Source organism: Cherax quadricarinatus, chromosome 35 (assembly GCF_038502225.1).
Source record: "Cherax quadricarinatus isolate ZL_2023a chromosome 35, ASM3850222v1, whole genome shotgun sequence".
NCBI classification, from domain to species: Eukaryota; Metazoa; Arthropoda; class Malacostraca; order Decapoda; family Parastacidae; genus Cherax; species Cherax quadricarinatus.
Genome location: NC_091326.1, coordinates 9,642,855 through 9,662,395, shown reverse-complemented (window position 1 = coordinate 9,662,395; position 19,541 = coordinate 9,642,855). Strand labels below are relative to the sequence as shown.

General features: G+C 40.8%; 2 protein-coding genes across 3 annotated transcripts in view; both read left to right on the top strand.

Moving 5' to 3' along the window:
- LOC128695142 (uncharacterized) overlaps nt 1-16,355 on the top strand; it is a 58,316-nt gene extending 41,961 nt beyond the window's left edge. Inside the window, exons 2-5 of one of the 2 annotated variants that reach the window (XM_053785597.2) lie at nt 1,896-2,222; nt 6,464-6,671; nt 7,311-7,538; nt 12,770-16,355. In XM_053785597.2, the coding sequence (XP_053641572.1) occupies nt 1,896-2,222; nt 6,464-6,671; nt 7,311-7,538; nt 12,770-12,783 (777 nt within the window). In that variant the 3' untranslated portion in view covers nt 12,784-16,355. Of the gene's footprint in view, nt 1-1,895; nt 2,223-6,463; nt 6,672-7,310; nt 7,797-12,769 lie in introns of both variants that reach the window. The other variant, XM_053785596.2, reaches the window with a different exon arrangement.
- On the top strand, nt 7,803-10,951 carry LOC138853629 (uncharacterized). Its single transcript, XM_070091529.1, has one exon. The coding sequence runs from the start codon at nt 8,072-8,074 to the stop codon at nt 10,949-10,951; it is 2,880 nt and encodes a 959-aa protein (XP_069947630.1). The 5' UTR covers nt 7,803-8,071.
- Nucleotides 16,356-19,541: the final 3,186 nt, after the last annotated feature.

The following is a 19,541-nucleotide window of genomic DNA, read 5'->3' as shown; positions in this document are numbered from 1 at the left end:
ACTGTGTGAGTATTATGCAAAAATCGCAAACAAGCGATACAAGATGCAAAACAACCACGGGGGGAGTTGAATGGTAGCTCTAGGCCTTTCGAAAGGCGCTTACTGTGATCGCATTTGCTCGGACCTCCTCCTCTTTTCTGCAACATTGCAAGGTCCTGATGATGTGTTGATTTCAACGTGAAAGGCCTAGAGCTATCATTCAACTCTCCTCGTGCTTGTTTTGAAACTGTGTGAGTATATTATTAATAGAGATTCTTGCGATGCTCTGAAGAATTTCTGATCCACAAATCAGCAACATTCTAGAGAAACTAGAAAGCTACGAGTGTCAGGACTTGCATACGAAAACAGCCCGAGATGTTGACATGCCAATCGTACCCCCACCAACATGTTTATTCAACGTGTGTTCAACGTGGTTATTTAAGACATTTAGTAGTAAAGTCCAAACTGTACTAGACTTCCTGATATCTGATATCGTTTAGTTTTAGTTTGATATCTTTTTATTATGCACGACATACCCATGGTGTGAGTGATAGTCAGAAGATTACAGAGGTACATAATGGGTCCACTAGAAGGATATTTGCGAGTTCTTTCCCTTATTATAACACACTTATACTGATTATAAAACACTTATTATAACACACTTATACTGATTATAAAACACTTATTATAACACACTTATACTGATTATAAAACACTTATTATAACACACTTATACTGATTATAAAACACTTATTATAACACACTTTTACTGATAATAAAACACTTATTATAACACACTTATACTGATTATAAAACACTTATTATAACACACTTGTACTGATTATAAAACACTTATTATAACACTTTTACTGATTATAAAACATTTATACCTTTTATCAAACACTTATGCTTACTATAAAACACTTATACTGATTATAAAATACTTTTACATAATGTTAAACTTACAACTTTGCACCTTAGCTTAATTTTCATTAGCCCTGAGCCTTTAATAGAACAAAACGATACGTGTACCAGAAGATATTTCAAGGAAATATCTTCTAGCACACATATCATTTCTAACCTCTTGAAGGTAATCTCGGAGGGGAGGTAAAAGATTGATCAAAGAATGGGGAGGATAGCTTAATTTCTCTTTGGATCAAGAGCCCTTTACTATCACCAAGGATCCCCTTTAAAAAGAGTTTCTAGGGAAAACTGGGAGGGATGATGGCATTAGATGACAGAAGGATCACGGGAAACATGATAATGACATAAAACATACTCAAGAGGAATTGATTGAATGGACAGGGACAGGTTGTTCGAAGGGCGGAAAACTTGTACACTAGGTTACATTGGAAAGTTTCGGGTATATCAGGAAACATCTCTTTAGCCCTCGGAGTAGTTAGGAAATGGAATGACCTGGACAACAGACTGGTAGAGAGCAGGTTCTATAGATATCTTCAAGAACAGGTATGATAGGGCCCACTAAGTTAGGAGACAGTGAGCCCAGTAACGGCCACTTTAGAAGCTGGCAAAACTATTTCTAATACCACAAATAGGTGAATAGCAACAGACGAATGCAAACTCACAGTAGTGTCGGGCTCTTAACTGGAGTGAACCAGGTTCATTCTGTCGTGAGGTGAGACGCAGAGGGAAGTCTCCTTAAACCTGTTGTCCTCTGTTTACCTAGCATTAAATAGGCACATGTGTGTTAATAGACTGTTGTGAGTCACAACCTGTGGTTTAGCCCTAACAGTAAATAGGTACCTGCATATTGATAGACTCGCCTCATTCACTTAACATCTGTGTTAAGTGAATGCTGGCGGTCGCAACTTACAGTTTGTCCTCAATACAACCATATTACACTTCTTATCTTTATTTGGATTTTCCTGGATTCAATAAAGTTTTATCTCATGCAGATGTGTGTATTGTTGCTGCTGCTGGCCCTGAGTGGCCGCACTATGGCAGATGGTGCTGGTCACCATCACCACGACCATGGAGGACCACCACCAGACCAGTATGCACCACCACCAGATCAGTATGGCCCACCACCAGTTCCTCCACCAGCCGAGTATGGGCCACCACCAGCTCAGTACGGTCCACCACCAGCTCCTCCACCAGCACAGTATGGGCCACCACCAGCCCAGTATGGCCCACCACCACCCCAATATGGCCCTCCGGTCATTATTATAAGAGAACCCATTGAAAGCGGAGGCAAAGGCGGCAAAGGCGGCAAAGGTGGCTTGGTAAGCTTTAAACACAACTTTGGATGACGTTTTTCGGGTCTGTTCTGGATCATTATCACGTCACGATAGGCTTCAAAATGGTCCAGGACAGACAAAAAAATGTCTTCTGTAGTTTTCACTCCTTGCTGTACGTGTCGTGGATATTTTTTTTTTTTTTTTTACAAATTATGGTTTTTAGTCTTTTGAAAAAAAAATTTTTTTGATTGACTTTTGTTCTTCTTTAAGAGCAACTTCACCTGAAATTACATGCTAACCAGGGATTTTTTTTTCAATCCTAAAATAGGACATTGGTATACCTACTCGTACTGACTTTGCTTTTCCATCGACACCATGCCCAGCCCTTCTAGGGCAGGGTAGGTGCCAGAGCCCGAGCTTGCAGCTCACAGGTCTGCTATTCCCCTTAGTCCCCCCCCCCCCCGGGGCGGGGATGGCAGACCAGAGAGACCTAGCTTCTCCTTACAAGCCCTGTGAGGGCGGTGGACAGTTGGTCTCACCGTTGAGGAGGTACTTGTACCTCCTCTCATGGTAGACAATAGTCTGAGACACTCCTGAGACAGGGAGACAAGGCCGGGCCACCACTTGGAAAAGGCCCGGGCCGGGAGAATACCGGCGAATCAAGAAGATTTACTTTTCCGTTTTCTTCCTAATTTGGCCGGACGGGGAAGGGAGAGGGAGAGAACCTCGGGTATATAAACCTCAGGTATATATATATATATATATATATATATATATATATATATATATATATATATATATATATATACATATATAGGAGCCTTTGAACCAAGTGAGAGAGTAATTGTGGTAGGGGACTTGAATGCTAAAGTAGGAGAAACTTTTAGAGAGGGTGTGGTAGGTAAGTTTGGGGTGCCAGGTGTAAATGATAATGGGAGCCCTTTGATTGAACTTTGTATAGAAAGGGGTTTAGTTATAGGTAATACATATTTTAAGAAAAAGAGGATAAATAAGTATACACGATATGATGTAGGGCGAAATGACAGTAGTTTGTTGGATTATGTATTGGTAGATAAAAGACTGTTGAGTAGACTTCAGGATGTACATGTTTATAGAGGGGCCACAGATATATCAGATCACTTTCTAGTTGTAGCTACACTGAGAGTAAAAGGTAGATGGGATACAAGGAGAATAGAAGCATCAGGGAAGAGAGAGGTGAAGGTTTATAAACTAAAAGAGGAGGCAGTTAGGGTAAGATATAAACAGCTATTGGAGGATAGATGGGCTAATGAGAGCATAGGCAATGGGGTCGAAGAGGTATGGGGTAGGTTTAAAAATGTAGTGTTAGAGTGTTCAGCAGAAGTTTGTGGTTACAGGAAAGTGGGTGCAGGAGGGAAGAGGAGCGATTGGTGGAATGATGATGTAAAGAGAGTAGTAAGGGAGAAAAAGTTAGCATATGAGAAGTTTTTACAAAGTAGAAGTGATGCAAGGAGGGAAGAGTATATGGAGAAAAAGAGAGAAGTTAAGAGAGTGGTGAAGCAATGTAAAAAGAGAGCAAATGAGAGAGTGGGTGAGATGTTATCAACAAATTTTGTTGAAAATAAGAAAAAGTTTTGGAGTGAGATTAACAAGTTAAGAAAGCCTAGAGAACAAATGGATTTGTCAGTTAAAAATAGGAGAGGAGAGTTATTAAATGGAGAGGTAGAGGTATTGGGAAGATGGAAGGAATATTTTGAGGAATTGTTAAATGTTGATGAAGATAGGGAAGCTGTGATTTCGTGTATAGGGCAAGGAGGAATAACATCTTGTAGGAGTGAGGAAGAGCCAGTTGTGAGTGTGGGGGAAGTTCGTGAGGCAGTAGGTAAAATGAAAGGGGGTAAGGCAGCCGGGATTGATGGGATAAAGATAGAAATGTTAAAAGCAGGTGGGGATATAGTTTTGGAGTGGTTGGTGCAATTATTTAATAAATGTATGGAAGAGGGTAAGGTACCTAGGGATTGGCAGAGAGCATGCATAGTTCCTTTGTATAAAGGCAAAGGGGATAAAAGAGAGTGCAAAAATTATAGGGGGATAAGTCTGTTGAGTGTACCTGGTAAAGTGTATGGTAGAGTTATAATTGAAAGAATTAAGAGTAAGACGGAGAATAGGATAGCAGATGAACAAGGAGGCTTTAGGAAAGGTAGGGGGTGTGTGGACCAGGTGTTTACAGTGAAACATATAAGTGAACAGTATTTAGATAAGGCTAAAGAGGTCTTTGTGGCATTTATGGATTTGGAAAAGGCGTATGACAGGGTGGATAGGGGGGCAATGTGGCAGATGTTGCAAGTGTATGGTGTAGGAGGTAGGTTACTGAAAGCAGTGAAGAGTTTTTACGAGGATAGTGAGGCTCAAGTTAGAGTATGTAGGAAAGAGGGAAATTTTTTCCCAGTAAAAGTAGGCCTTAGACAAGGATGTGTGATGTCACCGTGGTTGTTTAATATATTTATAGATGGGGTTGTAAGAGAAGTAAATGCGAGGGTCTTGGCAAGAGGCGTGGAGTTAAAAGATAAAGAATCACACACAAAGTGGGAGTTGTCACAGCTGCTCTTTGCCGATGACACTGTGCTCTTGGGAGATTCTGAAGAGAAGTTGCAGAGATTGGTGGATGAATTTGGTAGGGTGTGCAAAAGAAGAAAATTAAAGGTGAATACAGGAAAGAGTAAGGTTATGAGGATAACAAAAAGATTAGGTGATGAAAGATTGAATATCAGATTGGAGGGAGAGAGTATGGAGGAGGTGAACGTATTCAGATATTTGGGAGTGGACGTGTCAGCGGATGGGTCTATGAAAGATGAGGTGAATCATAGAATTGATGAGGGAAAAAGAGTGAGTGGTGCACTTAGGAGTCTGTGGAGACAAAGAACTTTGTCCTTGGAGGCAAAGAGGGGAATGTATGAGAGTATAGTTTTACCAACGCTCTTATATGGGTGTGAAGCGTGGGTGATGAATGTTGCAGCGAGGAGAAGGCTGGAGGCAGTGGAGATGTCATGTCTGAGGGCAATGTGTGGTGTGAATATAATGCAGAGAATTCGTAGTTTGGAAGTTAGGAGGAGGTGCGGGATTACCAAAACTGTTGTCCAGAGGGCTGAGGAAGGGTTGTTGAGGTGGTTCGGACATGTAGAGAGAATGGAGCGAAACAGAATGACTTCAAGAGTGTATCAGTCTGTAGTGGAAGGAAGGCGGGGTAGGGGTCGGCCTAGGAAGGGTTGGAGGGAGGGGGTAAAGGAGGTTTTGTGTGCGAGGGGCTTGGACTTCCAGCAGGCATGCGTGAGCGTGTTTGATAGGAGTGAATGGAGACAAATGGTTTTTAATACTTGACGTGCTGTTGGAGTGTGAGCAAAGTAACATTTATGAAGGGATTCAGGGAAACCGGCAGGCCGGACTTGAGTCCTGGAGATGGGAAGTACAGTGCCTGCACTCTGAAGGAGGGGTGTTAATGTTGCAGTTTAAAAACTGTAGTGTAAAGCACCCTTCTGGCAAGACAGTGATGGAGTGAATGATGGTGAAAGTTTTTCTTTTTCGGGCCACCCTGCCTTGGTGGGAATCGGCCGGTGTGATAATAAAAAAAAAATATATATATATATATATATATATATATATATATATATATATATATATATGTATATATATACACCTGAGGTTTTTATCTACATCACATATATGAGATGTAATGGTTTAGAAAATTGACAAATTTAAGAATGAGACACTTGTGCAACATTTGGTTATCTTTATTGAGGAAACGTTTCGCCAGCCAGAGGCTTCTTCAGTCCAATACACTGAAGAATAGTGAATGATAAGGAGGAGTTGGAGGTAATCAGTCCCTCAGCCTGGAGTAGATGTGTTCAGTCCATCAATCAATGTTCGTGGACTGAACACCTCCAATTCATCTACTTTCACCGTTATTCTTTGTATTGGACTGATAAAGCCACTGCTTGGGGAAACGTTTCCTCAATAAAGATTCCTAAATGTTGCACAAGTGTCTCATTCTTTAACTTAGATGTATATGCTCTGCTTCCTTGGTAAATAGTTATTATTATTATTATTATTATTATTATTATTATTATTATTATTATTATTATTATTCATGGGGAAACGCTAAACCCGTTGGGATCACACAGCACCTGGATAACAGGATATAATCAGGCTTGATGCAAGGAGAGGGAGGATAGCTCCATCTGTCTTGCATCAAGAGTTTTTCACTAACATGAAAGTCACCACCCACCTGAAGGAATATGTTTCTCTTGCAGGGTTTTCTACCCTTACCCGACTTTAGCTTCTTCAAGGAGACTAAGGATGCCGCTGGCAAGAAACTCAAGGGTGCCCTTGATACTGTGGTCAGCGCCTTTGGCACACTCGACAAGAAGATGAAATCCTTGCAGACCCGGGCGATGGGCACTGTTCTCAAGCATTTTAAGGACAAGTTCAATAAAGGAAAGGGCAGCGCTCCAGCCCCTGGTACGACCATTGGCTCTTTTCGTTTTGTTTTCTTAAAGCACGTTGAAATTGTTACATTTAACTGTTTTAAATTTTAAGGTTTAAATAAGATATTACAAGGACTCCAACGGAAATAAGGCATTCTATTCTATTCTATTTGATTTGCCAGTATGGATCCCGGTCCAGGTGTCTAAATAAGTCACTTTGACTTTTTGGGTTATCCTAGGTAATCTACACATATGCTGCTATGTATGATAATTTATGTAACTGTATTTATGTGTACCCGTACCTCAATAAACTCACTTATCTACTAAAGTAACTTTTCACACAGTTGATTTACTTAACTGTTTTAACTTTTAAGGTTTAAGTAAGATATTACAAGGACTCCAATGGAGATAAGTCATTTTGACTTTTTGGGGGTTATCCTAGATAATTTACACTAAGTATGATCATTGTACTTTAAGTGTACATGTGCCTAAATAAACTTACTTGCCGTGATGCCGACTACCGTAGCCGAGTGGTGACACTCGCGGCTCTCGTCACACTGGTAGGGAGGTCAATTCCTAGCCGGAAATTAAAACTGAAATTAATAATTTTATTTTTAAATATTGTTACAGTCGACAGTCTGTAACACTTATCATTACTCTTTTTTTTTCACAGAACCAGTATATGGCCCTCCTCCTCCAAGTTATGGTCCTCCTCCTCCAAGTTATGGTCCTCCTCCTCCAAGCTACGGTCCACCCCCTCCACCACCAAGCTATGGCCCTCCCCCACCAAGTTATGGCCCTCCTCCTCTCCCTCCCCAAGACAGCTATGGAGCTCCACCTACCGGCTATGCAGCACCTTTCGGGGACACCACCGGAGGGCATCACCATGGAGGACCCACAGGTACCCGGGAACTTCCAGACGCCTATGGTGCTCCCAAACCTAATGACATTATAATTGGCGGTGGATATGACAGCCCGACTGGAAGTCTTCCTGCACCGACTGGACATCATCCTGTACCGACCGGACATCATTCTGCACCGACTGAACATCATCCTGCCCCGACTGCACCCCGCCATGCCCCGACTGGACCTCAGGGTTTCCCGACTGGTTCTGACAGTGGTTCAGAGGCATCCAGCTACGTTTCTTACGACCCATCAGGTGCGCTCTACCACCCTTTTAACAACATTAGTTCCCTGACGGTGCCGATTCTGGCCCCGACACCCCCATCCGGATTCATCATTTCCCAGTCCCTTCCAGTCTATAATGAACCCTTGACAGGTGACAGGGACCTGAGCGTAAACAATGCCTACATCTCTCACTCTTTTCAAGGCTGGCTCTCGTCTCCATACCAGACTGTCCCGTCTTATGTGAACGTCCGCCCCTTGGAACACACGACAGATTATACACGTGACAAGAAACATCCAGGTATTTTTATGGTGAACAGCAGTGGTCTAGATGTCAATACACATGTCCTCAGCACTACATACAGACCACCACCTACAATCTTCAGCACTACATACAGACCACCACCCACAATCCCCAGTACTACATACAGACCACCAGCCACAATCTTCAGCCCTACATACAGACCACCAGCCACATTCTTCAGCCCTATATACAGACCACAGCCCACAATCCCCAGCACTACATACAGACCACCACCCACAATCTTCGGCCCTACATACAGACCACCAGCCGCAATCTTCAGCACTACATACAGATCACCTCCCACAATCTTCAGCCCCACATACAGACCACAGCCCACAATCCCCAGCACTACATACATACCACCGCTCACAATCTTCAGCCCTACATACAGATCACCACCCACATTCTCCAGTACTACATACAGACCACCAGCCACAATCTTCAGCACTCCACACAGACCACCAGTCACAATCCCCAGTACTACATACAGACCACCGCCCACAATCCCCAGCACTACATACAGACCACCACCTACAATCCCCAGTACTATATACAGACCACCACCCACAGTCCCCAGTACTACATACAGACCACCACCCACAATCTTCAGCCCTACATACAGACCACCACCCACAATCTTCAGCCCTACATACAGACCACCAGCCACTATCCCCAGCACTACATGCAGACCACCACCTACAATCCCCAGTACCACATACAGACCACCGCCCACAATCCCCAGCACTACATACAGACCACCACCCACAATCTTCAGCCCTACATACAGACCACCACCCACAATCTTCAACCCTACATACAGACCACCGCCCACAGTCCCCAGCACTACATACAGACCACCACCCACAATCTTCAGCCCTACATACAGACCACCACCCACAATCTTCAACCCTACATACAGACCACCGCCCACAATCCTCAGCACTACATACAGACCACCACCTACAATCCCCAGTACCACATACAGACCACCGCCCACAATCCCCAGCACTACATACAGACCACCACCCACAATCTTCAGCCCTACATACAGACCACCACCCACAATTTTCAACCCTACATACAGACCACCAGCCACAATCCCCAGTACTGCATACAGACCACCGCCCACAATCCTCAGCACTACATACAGACCACCACCTACAGTCCCCAGTACCACATACAGACCACCGCCCACAATCCCCAGGACTACATACAGACCACCACCTACAGTCCCCAATACTACATACAGATCACCACCCACAATCTTCAGCACTACATACAGACCACCACCCACAATCTTCAGCACTACATACAGACCACCACCCACAATCTTCAGCACTACATACAGACCACCACCCACAATCCCCAGTACTACATACAGACCACCACCCACAATCCCCAGCACTACATACAGACCACCACCCACAATCTTCAGTACTACATACAGACCACCACCCACAATCCCCAGCACTACATACAGACCACCACCCACAATCTTCAGCACTACATACAGACCACCACCCACAATCCCCAGTACTACATACAGACCACCACCCACAATCCCCAGCACTACATACAGACCACCACCCACAATCTTCAGCACTACATACAGACCACCACCCACAATCTTCAGCACTACATACAGACTACCACCCACAGTCTCCAGTACTACATACATTCCACCACCCACAATCCCCAGTACTACATACATTCCACCACCCACAATCCCCAGTACTACATACAGACCACCACCTACAGTCTTCAGCACTACATACAGACCACCAGCCACAATTTTTAATACTACATACAGACCACCACTTACAATCTTCAGTACCACATATAGACCACCAGCCACAATCCCCAGTACTACTACATACAGACCACCATCCACAGTCTTCAGCACTACATACGGACCGCTACCCACAGGCCCAAGCTTTGCACACCGTCCATCTACTAGTGAACTGTTCTGGATAGATGCACCTGTGACAACTGCACCTGCTACCTCACCAAAACTACCCTCAACTACCCCATCTTACTGGCCAGCCACAACAAACATCAGTCAACTTCCAGTCTCCCGCCTCTCATACAAGCCAGTCCCAGTCTCCCAGCCAATTTATTGGCCACCTACAGCCTTCATCAACCCGCCCTCAGCCTCCCAGTCCTCTCAATGGCCAGTCACAGCCCTTATCACCACACCTCCAGTGTTACAACCATGTACCCTCTCGTACTCCACACTGGGAAATACTTTCGACACTATTAACCCCTGTGCTGGTCCTTACACTGTTCCACTCGATCCTTCGCTTACATGGACTGATGTCACAGGCGATTTTGATTCTTCTGACTTTTCGCTTTTTTATTCTGTTAACAATGACGGCGGTACTAATGGAAGTGGTGCAATATATGACGGTGATTATGCTAATCTTGCCAGGAAATTTAGCGATTCCAGAAGAGATTACTTTATTAAAGACGATGTTATTAGCTACCCACCCATCCTGGTGAGACCTAGTGCAGTGACTAATAGTTACGAAGGCACTCTCGGCAGCATTTCCCATAGTCCTCACAGTAGTAACCCACCGACTAGTGACTATAGTGACAGCGGATGGAGAATCAGCAATTTTACCTTGAGCACTTACTCGACTGGCACCAGAAGGTACTCTACAGTGCCAGATAGAATCCGCCTACTTTCAGAAGGCGTAACCCCAACTACCTCACTAACTTTTAACAGACTGGAAAGCCTAACTAAATCTTCTCTACCTAACCTTAATGATGCCCCTTCCAGTGGTGCTGACACAATCCACAATTATGGACCCAGCACACTATGGCAGTTGGAGAGAATCAGACGGCGCTTTCCTCGCCGGGAACCAGACATTAAGAGCGCCTCATAGTGTCAGCCTAATTCCCTTCTTAGCCCGCACGAAATCTCCATCCCACATCCACATAATCCAGCATGTAATCTAGATTAGAATGAGACGATTTAACACTCAGCACTTTTATAAGTTGTATCATTCACCACACGTTTGAGCGTTACTCGATTCCATTTTTTGGCATTCTGTATCGCCTGTCAGCATTAGCCTTTGATATCAAACTGACTGTTCTTGAATTATTTCTTCTTGAAAAGAGTCAACTAAAGGTAGGGCCGAAGCCATCTGGTATTCCTGCCAAAGAAACTATATCGTCAACCTCCCTCACCTATACACTTCACAGCACATTCGTGGGGAGCGCTCGAAACCCGTAACTTATACATACAAAACCTCCAGCCTGGATGTCAAGACCAATCATCACTGAAATTGCCAGATGTGTCATTAGTTTTTCCTAAGATAATACGTGTATCTTCTTGCTCTTCTACCTTCAATACAGACTCATAGACTGACGTTTATTGTTACGCATAGTTTGTTTTCTTTTAATTTTTGCTCTTTAGTTACAGGTCATTGTAAGCACAAGCATAATTTATTTTCAAAAACTTTACAAGATACAGTGTTGAAGTGGTGTTAACTAACACACAAATCTGGTTCCAGTGGAACGCAAGTGACAGCGGGCGGAGGTACGAGTTATATCTAGTGTAGGCACTCAACATAGCCTAGATGCCTAGCTCCTGCACCTCCAGTCATGCCCTGAGTAGGCACCCAACATAGACTAGATACCCAGCTCACTCCTGCACCTCCAGTCATGTCTAATGTAGGCACTGAATACAGACTATATGCTTAACTTCTGCACCTCCAGTCACGTCTACTGTAGACAATGAGTACAGACTAGATGCCTAGCATATTCCTGCACCTCCAGTGTAGACACTAAACATAGACTAGATTATTGTATTATGGGGATGCACTAAATGTATTCCTCAAGAATGTGAGGCAATTACGTTTGACCCAAGAAAAGGGAGGACATTATTACTGCATATTCCAAAATATGTACTATTATTATAATCAATGAAAACTCTAAACTGACTAGGGCCAAAATATATGTACTAAAATTTGGGTATCCCCATTATTTAGTAATGGTTGTGCTAAACCCATAGGGGCTCTACAAAACATTGGGGAATTTGAGGCAATAAAGTTTGATTCAAGGGAGGGTAGGTCCAATTCCTTGGATCAAGAAAGAGCCCCTCCGGGTAGTTTTAGTGCTGCTTTAGATCAAGAGTCCTTCAGTATAAGTGTATGCCATTAAAAAAAAATAGACTAGATGCCTAGACCACACCAGCACTACTTTCATAACTAGAATTGCCTGTAATATTATCCTAACTTGCTTAGCTTTATCATCATACTAGTGAAGTGCTAAACCCAGAAGGGTCACTTAGCTTTAGTATGAGTTGATAACTAACCCACAAAGTAGGAACAAAAACTGAACAATATTTAGGTCTGTCTTGGACCTTTATAAAGTCATGAGTCTAAGACACAGAAAGAGTGTGGGTTTTCACTATCAAATTAATGGGGTGTGAACTGTTCCAGCTGTAGTATTGTCACTTTATTCTTATTAGTGTGTTAGTTTTAGTATTTGTAAGTGACATAATTTAAGTATTTTCTAGTCACATAGTTATACAATACTACGAGCAACTTTAAGTTTGATAAAAATCAGACAATATTCATGTGTAAGTATATATTTTAATTATTATATTCACATGAAAGTGCCAAACCTGAAAGGTTTATACAGCACCAATAGTTATAATATAATGAACCCCATTAAATAATTTCTCTCTCTTTTTACAGGCCCTCAGAAATAGAAGAGCTGAGGTGTGTGCACTTACGACTAACACATCAGCTAGTGCTCAGAACTTGCATGGTTTTGTTGTAGCCTAGCACCTGGACTGCTGTTAGGTTGCAGCCTAGCTCCTGGCCTAATGCTAGGCTGTAATCCTGCCTCCATGCCCGTGATACCATGGCCAAAACCTCGGCATTATCGCCAAGTGACCAATTGTAATTTTTTCTCTAGAATATTTTTAATGTCCATGCTCTGTATTCAGGAATTAAAATTTTTTGAGATGTTTCTCCCCAACTGATCTTGAGATCATGAATATTATATTTATGGAGAAGCTGTAAACCCCAGAGTTTGATACAGCATCTTCAGGAATCACATACTGCACTCTCATTGTTTCTCGACCTTTAAAATGTTTGAGAAAGCAATGTATTCTAATTAATGTTATATTCATAGGGAAGCACTAAACCCATGGAGGGTCATATAGTGCCTGGGGAATGGGAGGTAATCAGGTTTGGTTCAGTTCCTTGGATTAAGAGCCCTTCAACATCAAGGTGCCTCCCCCTTGATGAGTTATTACTGTTATATCGAAGTTGTTCTTTATGCATCTTGAGGAAAACAATCTACAGTCAGTCATCTTTTAGTTATTACTATATTATGGGGAGGTGCTAAACCCACAGGGATCATACAACCCTTTGGGAATGGAAGGGAAGGGTAATACCTAATTCCTTGAATCAGGAGCCCTTCACTAGCTTATGGGCACTTCCCTTGAAAGGTATGAGATGCAGAATCGAGAACATAACACTGTACAGTAGCTCATTTGTAAATTGTTATCACCGAAATCATCCCTGAAGCATTTTCAGAGTATAAAAATAGAACAGGTATTAGCCGTCTCAAATGCCATACTGAAAAAAATATGTACATATGTTTTGTTTGACTAACACTTTCCTTTTCAATTTCTTGGTATTTTAGGCTAAGGAATATGACTGTGAATAGAGAAACTATCCAATGCACATAAATTAACTTATAAATGAAAGAATCTCAATCTGCAAGTTCTATTCATTTGGCATTGTTATAGAAATAGTAACAGAACCAGTATTACATTTAAGAAACTAAAGAATTCACAAGGTAACTATCATTCTTATATCTGCACAATAACTGTTCATATTAATGTACCAGAGTACATCCACCTGTTATTAAGACTATTCACCTTTTCTAGCATTAGTTAGTTTGTTGTAAATGGCTTAGACCTCCATTTCAAGAGAAAGTTATATGTTGTAAATGGCTCAGACCTTTGAATATAAAATTTACTGTATTATATATAACATTAGTATTCTTTGGGAAGTGCTAGACCTTGAGGGGTCACAGTACGTGGGGAATGGGAGGTAAACAGGTTGGATCCATCTTCAAGAGGAGACTGGATTACTACCTCTGCCAAGTGCCAGATCAACCAGTTTGTGATAGCTATGTGGGCCAGCAGGCAGCTAAAAGGAACAGCTTGGTTGAACAGGCAATCAAGGATGCTTGTCCAAAGGTCAGGCTGGTAGGTTAGAAAAGCCCTCAAAATCAGTCGGATATATAACAAGGAAGGGAGAGTAGCTCCACTAAAAGTTATATGTTGTAAATGGTTCAAACTTTCATTTCAAGAGAGAACAGTGTTAAATATTTATCAATCACTGGGTGTTTTAGGACAAACTAGACCAAATTCTTAAAAAAAGCTTCAATTGATAACAAAATATACTGTATATATTCATGGGGAAGCACTAAACCTGTGTGAAGGGTTATATATTACAATCGGGAAGTGCTAGACCCATTTGGGCCATATGTCTCCTGATGAATGGGATGTAATCAGGTTTGATCTGAGTGTAGCTCAAATCCCTTGGATAAAGTCCCCCATTAAAGAGAACTTTACACATGATAATGAATATTTGAACTACTTACAAGGGCCCATGCAGTTGAAATATTTAATGGAATTCAGATGTTTCAATACCAAAGACATTACTGGAGAACTGATCTTCCCTCCAACCATCAACATGAAGAGCTAGGCATCACTAACTCTCCAGCATTTCTATCCTGCTTAAGGATATCCATGGAAATAAAAATAATCTCAGGGAAGCATTTTTCAGTAATTTTTTCTGGAAGGGGTTAATACTATGTGTTGGCCTCTTGTTATTAGATAACACTGCCCATCTGGCAACCACTAGTAAACTTATGTCTTCTTTTCAAAAATATCCTACTGCATAAATTTTAGTGTCCTCATTCTATATATGCATATTCATTTACACAATTCTTGGCTTATATACATATACATGCCACTGTGTTCTTCCATAATTAGGAAATTTTAGATATGTTAAATATATTTTAGTAGAGTTTATTAAAAAAGCAGCATTACATCTGTTTAGGTCATCAGTTCTTGTTAATAAGCATATTGAATTTACTATAGGCTAAACCCTGTTACATTAAGGTTATGTTCTATTTGTAATAAATCATAGTGTATATAACAGCTGAAATTCTTACTGGTACATTCCTCCTGAAGAGATTCATCTGACCCATACTGGCACTTTTTTTGAATAATAATTGTCTCAAGATCAATGATACAATAGACAATAATATATTTCAATATTTTTTAAACTAATATACTGTACTGTATATGTAACATACAGTAGGACCCCCGTATCCGCTGGGGATATGTTCCAAGGACCTGCCATGGATACCGAAGCCGAGGATAGTAGCAAACCCTATATGAAAGTCCTATACATACTTATAAAGTTTAATTGATAAATTATGTACAAGTGGAGAATTATCACTTTTTCACTAATGGGAAGCACTTCATGGCTACTCTTAGACCTCAAAAACTGCCAGTTTCTCTACTTTTGCATTTTGGGGCCATTATTATGCAAATTAAGAGCTATTTTTGGGCCACAGTAAACCATGGATAACTGAAACCGCTGATACCGAATCAGTGGATACAGGGGTTCTACTGTATATTTTTTTTTTTAACACGTCTGTTTACCTTGTTTTGTGTCTTTTGACACTGAGAATTATCTTAGCATCACCACCAGCCTGGAGCATTTATAATCATTAACCATTTCTCTTACTTTTCATATATATGTATTATGTTGTGCTTTTAAAGCATTACTTTTGAACTAAGAAGTTAGCATGAATAATTTTCCCAAAGCTTACAGTATTTTCTTATTTTGCTAAAACACTGAGTCAATCTGGAGTTCACAAATATTGCTGGCATAAAAAACCAAACCTTACCTACATTAGGTAGGGTTAAGCTGTAACAGGTTATGTAAATTTTGTTAAGGTTAAGTTTGGTTCCTAAACAAATTTTGGTGCAAACTTAAGTTTGAATACCATGCTTATTCACAGGAATATAACCATCTATAAAGCATAAAAACTTAACTGACTAAACAACTCCCAAATTGTCCATCACACTTTGCTAAGGGCATAATACAAAATTATTAAGTAGAAGCAGACCAGCTCTTGAGAAAGTTGCAATGTAAAAGACATATTTGCTGGTCTAGGTAATGCTCTACCAGCTAGAGCACAAACTTGTCTACAAGCCATGTTCAAAATAAATTAAGATTAAAATCATTGCACTTTTATATCCTCTACATCCTTGACTTGAAACTGTAAATGGGTAACATTAGCAATAAAAATGATAAGAGTACAAAATAGGAAAAAATGTGTGAAACAGAAACCTATAATTGTTTTACACAATAATATGATTGCTGGTGTCTTTATCTTTCTGTTTCATAGACATGCAAGATAACAGGTTCATCTTGCTACTTCTACTTAAACTTGGGTCAAGCTACACTTGCATGTACATTATTATTATAATCAAAACTAAGCACTAAACCACAAGGGTCATACAGTACTGCAGGGTAGAGGTTTTAAGGTCACTGCAGTGCTAAAGCAGGTATAATCAAAGGCTGTGTAATAAATCTGTTACTGACAAAAGGTCAAAGAGGGAGTCTGTGTCAAAGGTGGGGTCATCAGCAAGGAGGGAAGTTAAGTAAGGGACATGCATGTATGTATATATGCATCTGAGTTTTCTTCTATTTTCTTAAAATTTTCTGGCTCTTATTTATGTCCCTTCATCTGCATGGAGAAGCTGAATAAGAATCATTCCTCAGTAAGTCGTGTGTCATAAAAGCAGACTAAAATAACAAGAGCAATGGGCTAGTAACCCTTCTCCTGTATAAATTACTAAAAACAAGAAAACTAAGTTGGGATATTTGAACTTGTGTGGATGTAGTGCAGATGATAAGAGATGATTGTGAATGTTATGGATGAAAAGTTGGATGTCCTAACTCTAAGCAAAACAAAGCTGAAGAAGGTAGGAGTCATGGGGAGAAATAAATGGGATTAAATCAAGGGTATCTGAGAGAGTTAGAGTTAAGGATCAGTTATGGCAGGAAAAAGGGAATATAAATGAATGAATTTAATGATAATGTGGAGCAAAATTATGGTCAGATGCAAAAAGTGGGTTAAGGTAAGTGTTTATGCATCTAGAGAGGAGAGAGAGATTTTGGGAGATGTTAAGCAAGAGTTTAAAGGTGCTTTGAAAGCCAAGAGAGTAATTGTGGTGGAGGACCTAAATGCTCAAGTAGGAGAAACTGTATAAGGGAATGTAGTAGGTAAGTTTGGGTTGCCAGGGGTAAATGATCATGGGGGGCCTTTGAACTCTGTATAGAAAGAGGTTTGATAATAGGTAATATGTACATATTGTAAGAAAAAGGATGAATAATTATACAAGATATGATATAGTGCATAATAACAAGAGTTTATTAGATTATGTATTGGTGGATAAAAGGTTGATGGGCTGACTTCTGGATGTGCAAGTTAGTTTTTTTTTAAATTTAATTCATGTTAAGTGCTAAACCCATGTGGGCCACAGTGCAAGACATGGTGGAGGCTTGATCCTCCATCTGCTGAGTGCCAAACTGACATGCTTCCTATTTGTACTTAAAATTCACCATGTTTATAAAGGGGCAACAGATATATCAGATCATTTAGTTGTAAAAGTTTACAAACTAGAGGAGGTAGCTAGGGTTAGACATATGTTAACTACTGGGAGAAAGATGGGTTAGTGAGAGTATAGATAATGAGGTTGAAGAGGTATAGGGTAGTTAAGAATGCAGTGTTAGAATGTTCAGCAATAGCTTATTGATATAGGAGGGTGGATGCAGGAGGGAAGAGGAGTGACTGGTAGAATGAGGTAAAGGTAGTGGTAAGGAAGAAAAGTTACCATGCGAGTCATTTTTACAAAGCAGAAGCGATACAAGGAGGGTGGAGAATATGGAGAGCAAGAGAGATTAACATAGTGAAGGAATGTAAAAGGAGAGCAAATGAGAGAATAGGTGAGTTTGTCGACAAATTTTGCTGAGAATAAAAGTTTTGGAGTGAGAAAAATAGGTTGAGAAAGCATAGGGAACAAATGGATTTGATAGTTAAAAACAGAAGAGGGGAATTTTGATGGGGAGTTGGAGGTACTGTACTGGGAAGGCCGACGTTCACTCAATTACAATCTTCGGAGAATCCCTTCATAATAGTTACCCTACTCACACTCAACAGCATGTCCATTAAAAACCACTCATCTCCATGCACTCAAGAAGAAATCCCATTATTTTTCCTAGCTCTTTTTTATTTACTTCTCTAAGGCTATGGGTCCCCCACACCTTTCCCTAGAGGACCCTGTCTATGTATGAAAAAAATTACGAAATAGATACAAAAAAATAGTGAGTAGTCATTATGTCAAAACAAATTAAGTGATGTTTCAAATTTTATCAAATAATTTGGGGAGATACGCGAGGCATTACGTAGAATGAAAGGGGGTAAAGCAGCTGGAACTGATGGGATCATGACAGAAATGTTAAAAGCAGGGGGGGATATAGTGTTGGAGTGGTTGGTACTTTTGTTTAATAAATGTATGAAAGAGGCGAAGGTACCTAGGGATTGGCGGAGAGCATGTATAGTCCCTTTATATAAAGAGAAAGGGGACAAAAGAGATTGTATAAATTATAGAGGAATAAGTTTACTGAGTATACCTGGAAAAGTGTACGGTAGGGTTATAATTGAAAAAATTAGAGGTAAGACAGAATGTATGATTGCAGATGAGCAAGGTTTCAGAGTGGGTAGGGGATGTGTAGATCAAGTGTTTACATTGAAGCATATATGTGAACAGTATTTAGATAAAGGTAGAAAAGTTTTTATTGCATTTATGGATTTAGAAAAGGTATATGATAGAGTGGATAGGGGAGCAATGTGGCAGATGTTGCAAGTATATGGAATGGGTGGTAAGTTACTAAATGCTGTAAAGAGTTTTTATGAGGATAGTGAGGCTCAGGTTAGGGTGTGTAGAAGAGAGAGAGACTACTTCCTGGTAAAAGTAGGTCTTAGACAGGGATGCGTAATGTCACCATGGTTGTTTAATATATTTATAGATAAGGTTGTAAAAGAAGTAAATGCTAGGGTGTTCGGGAGAGGGGTGGGATTAATTTATGGGGAATCAAATTCAAAATGGGAATTAACACAGTTACTTTTTGCTGATGATACTGTGCTTATGGGAGATTCTAAAGAAAAATTGCCAAGGTTAGTGGATGAGTTTGGGAATGTGTGTAAAGGTAGAAAGTTGAAAGTGAACATAGAAAAGAGTAAGGTGATGAGGGTATCAAATGATTTAGATAAAGAAAAATTGGATATCAAATTGGGGTGGAGTATGGAAGAAGTGAATGTTTTCAGATACTTGGGAGTTGATGTGTCGGCGGATGGATTTAT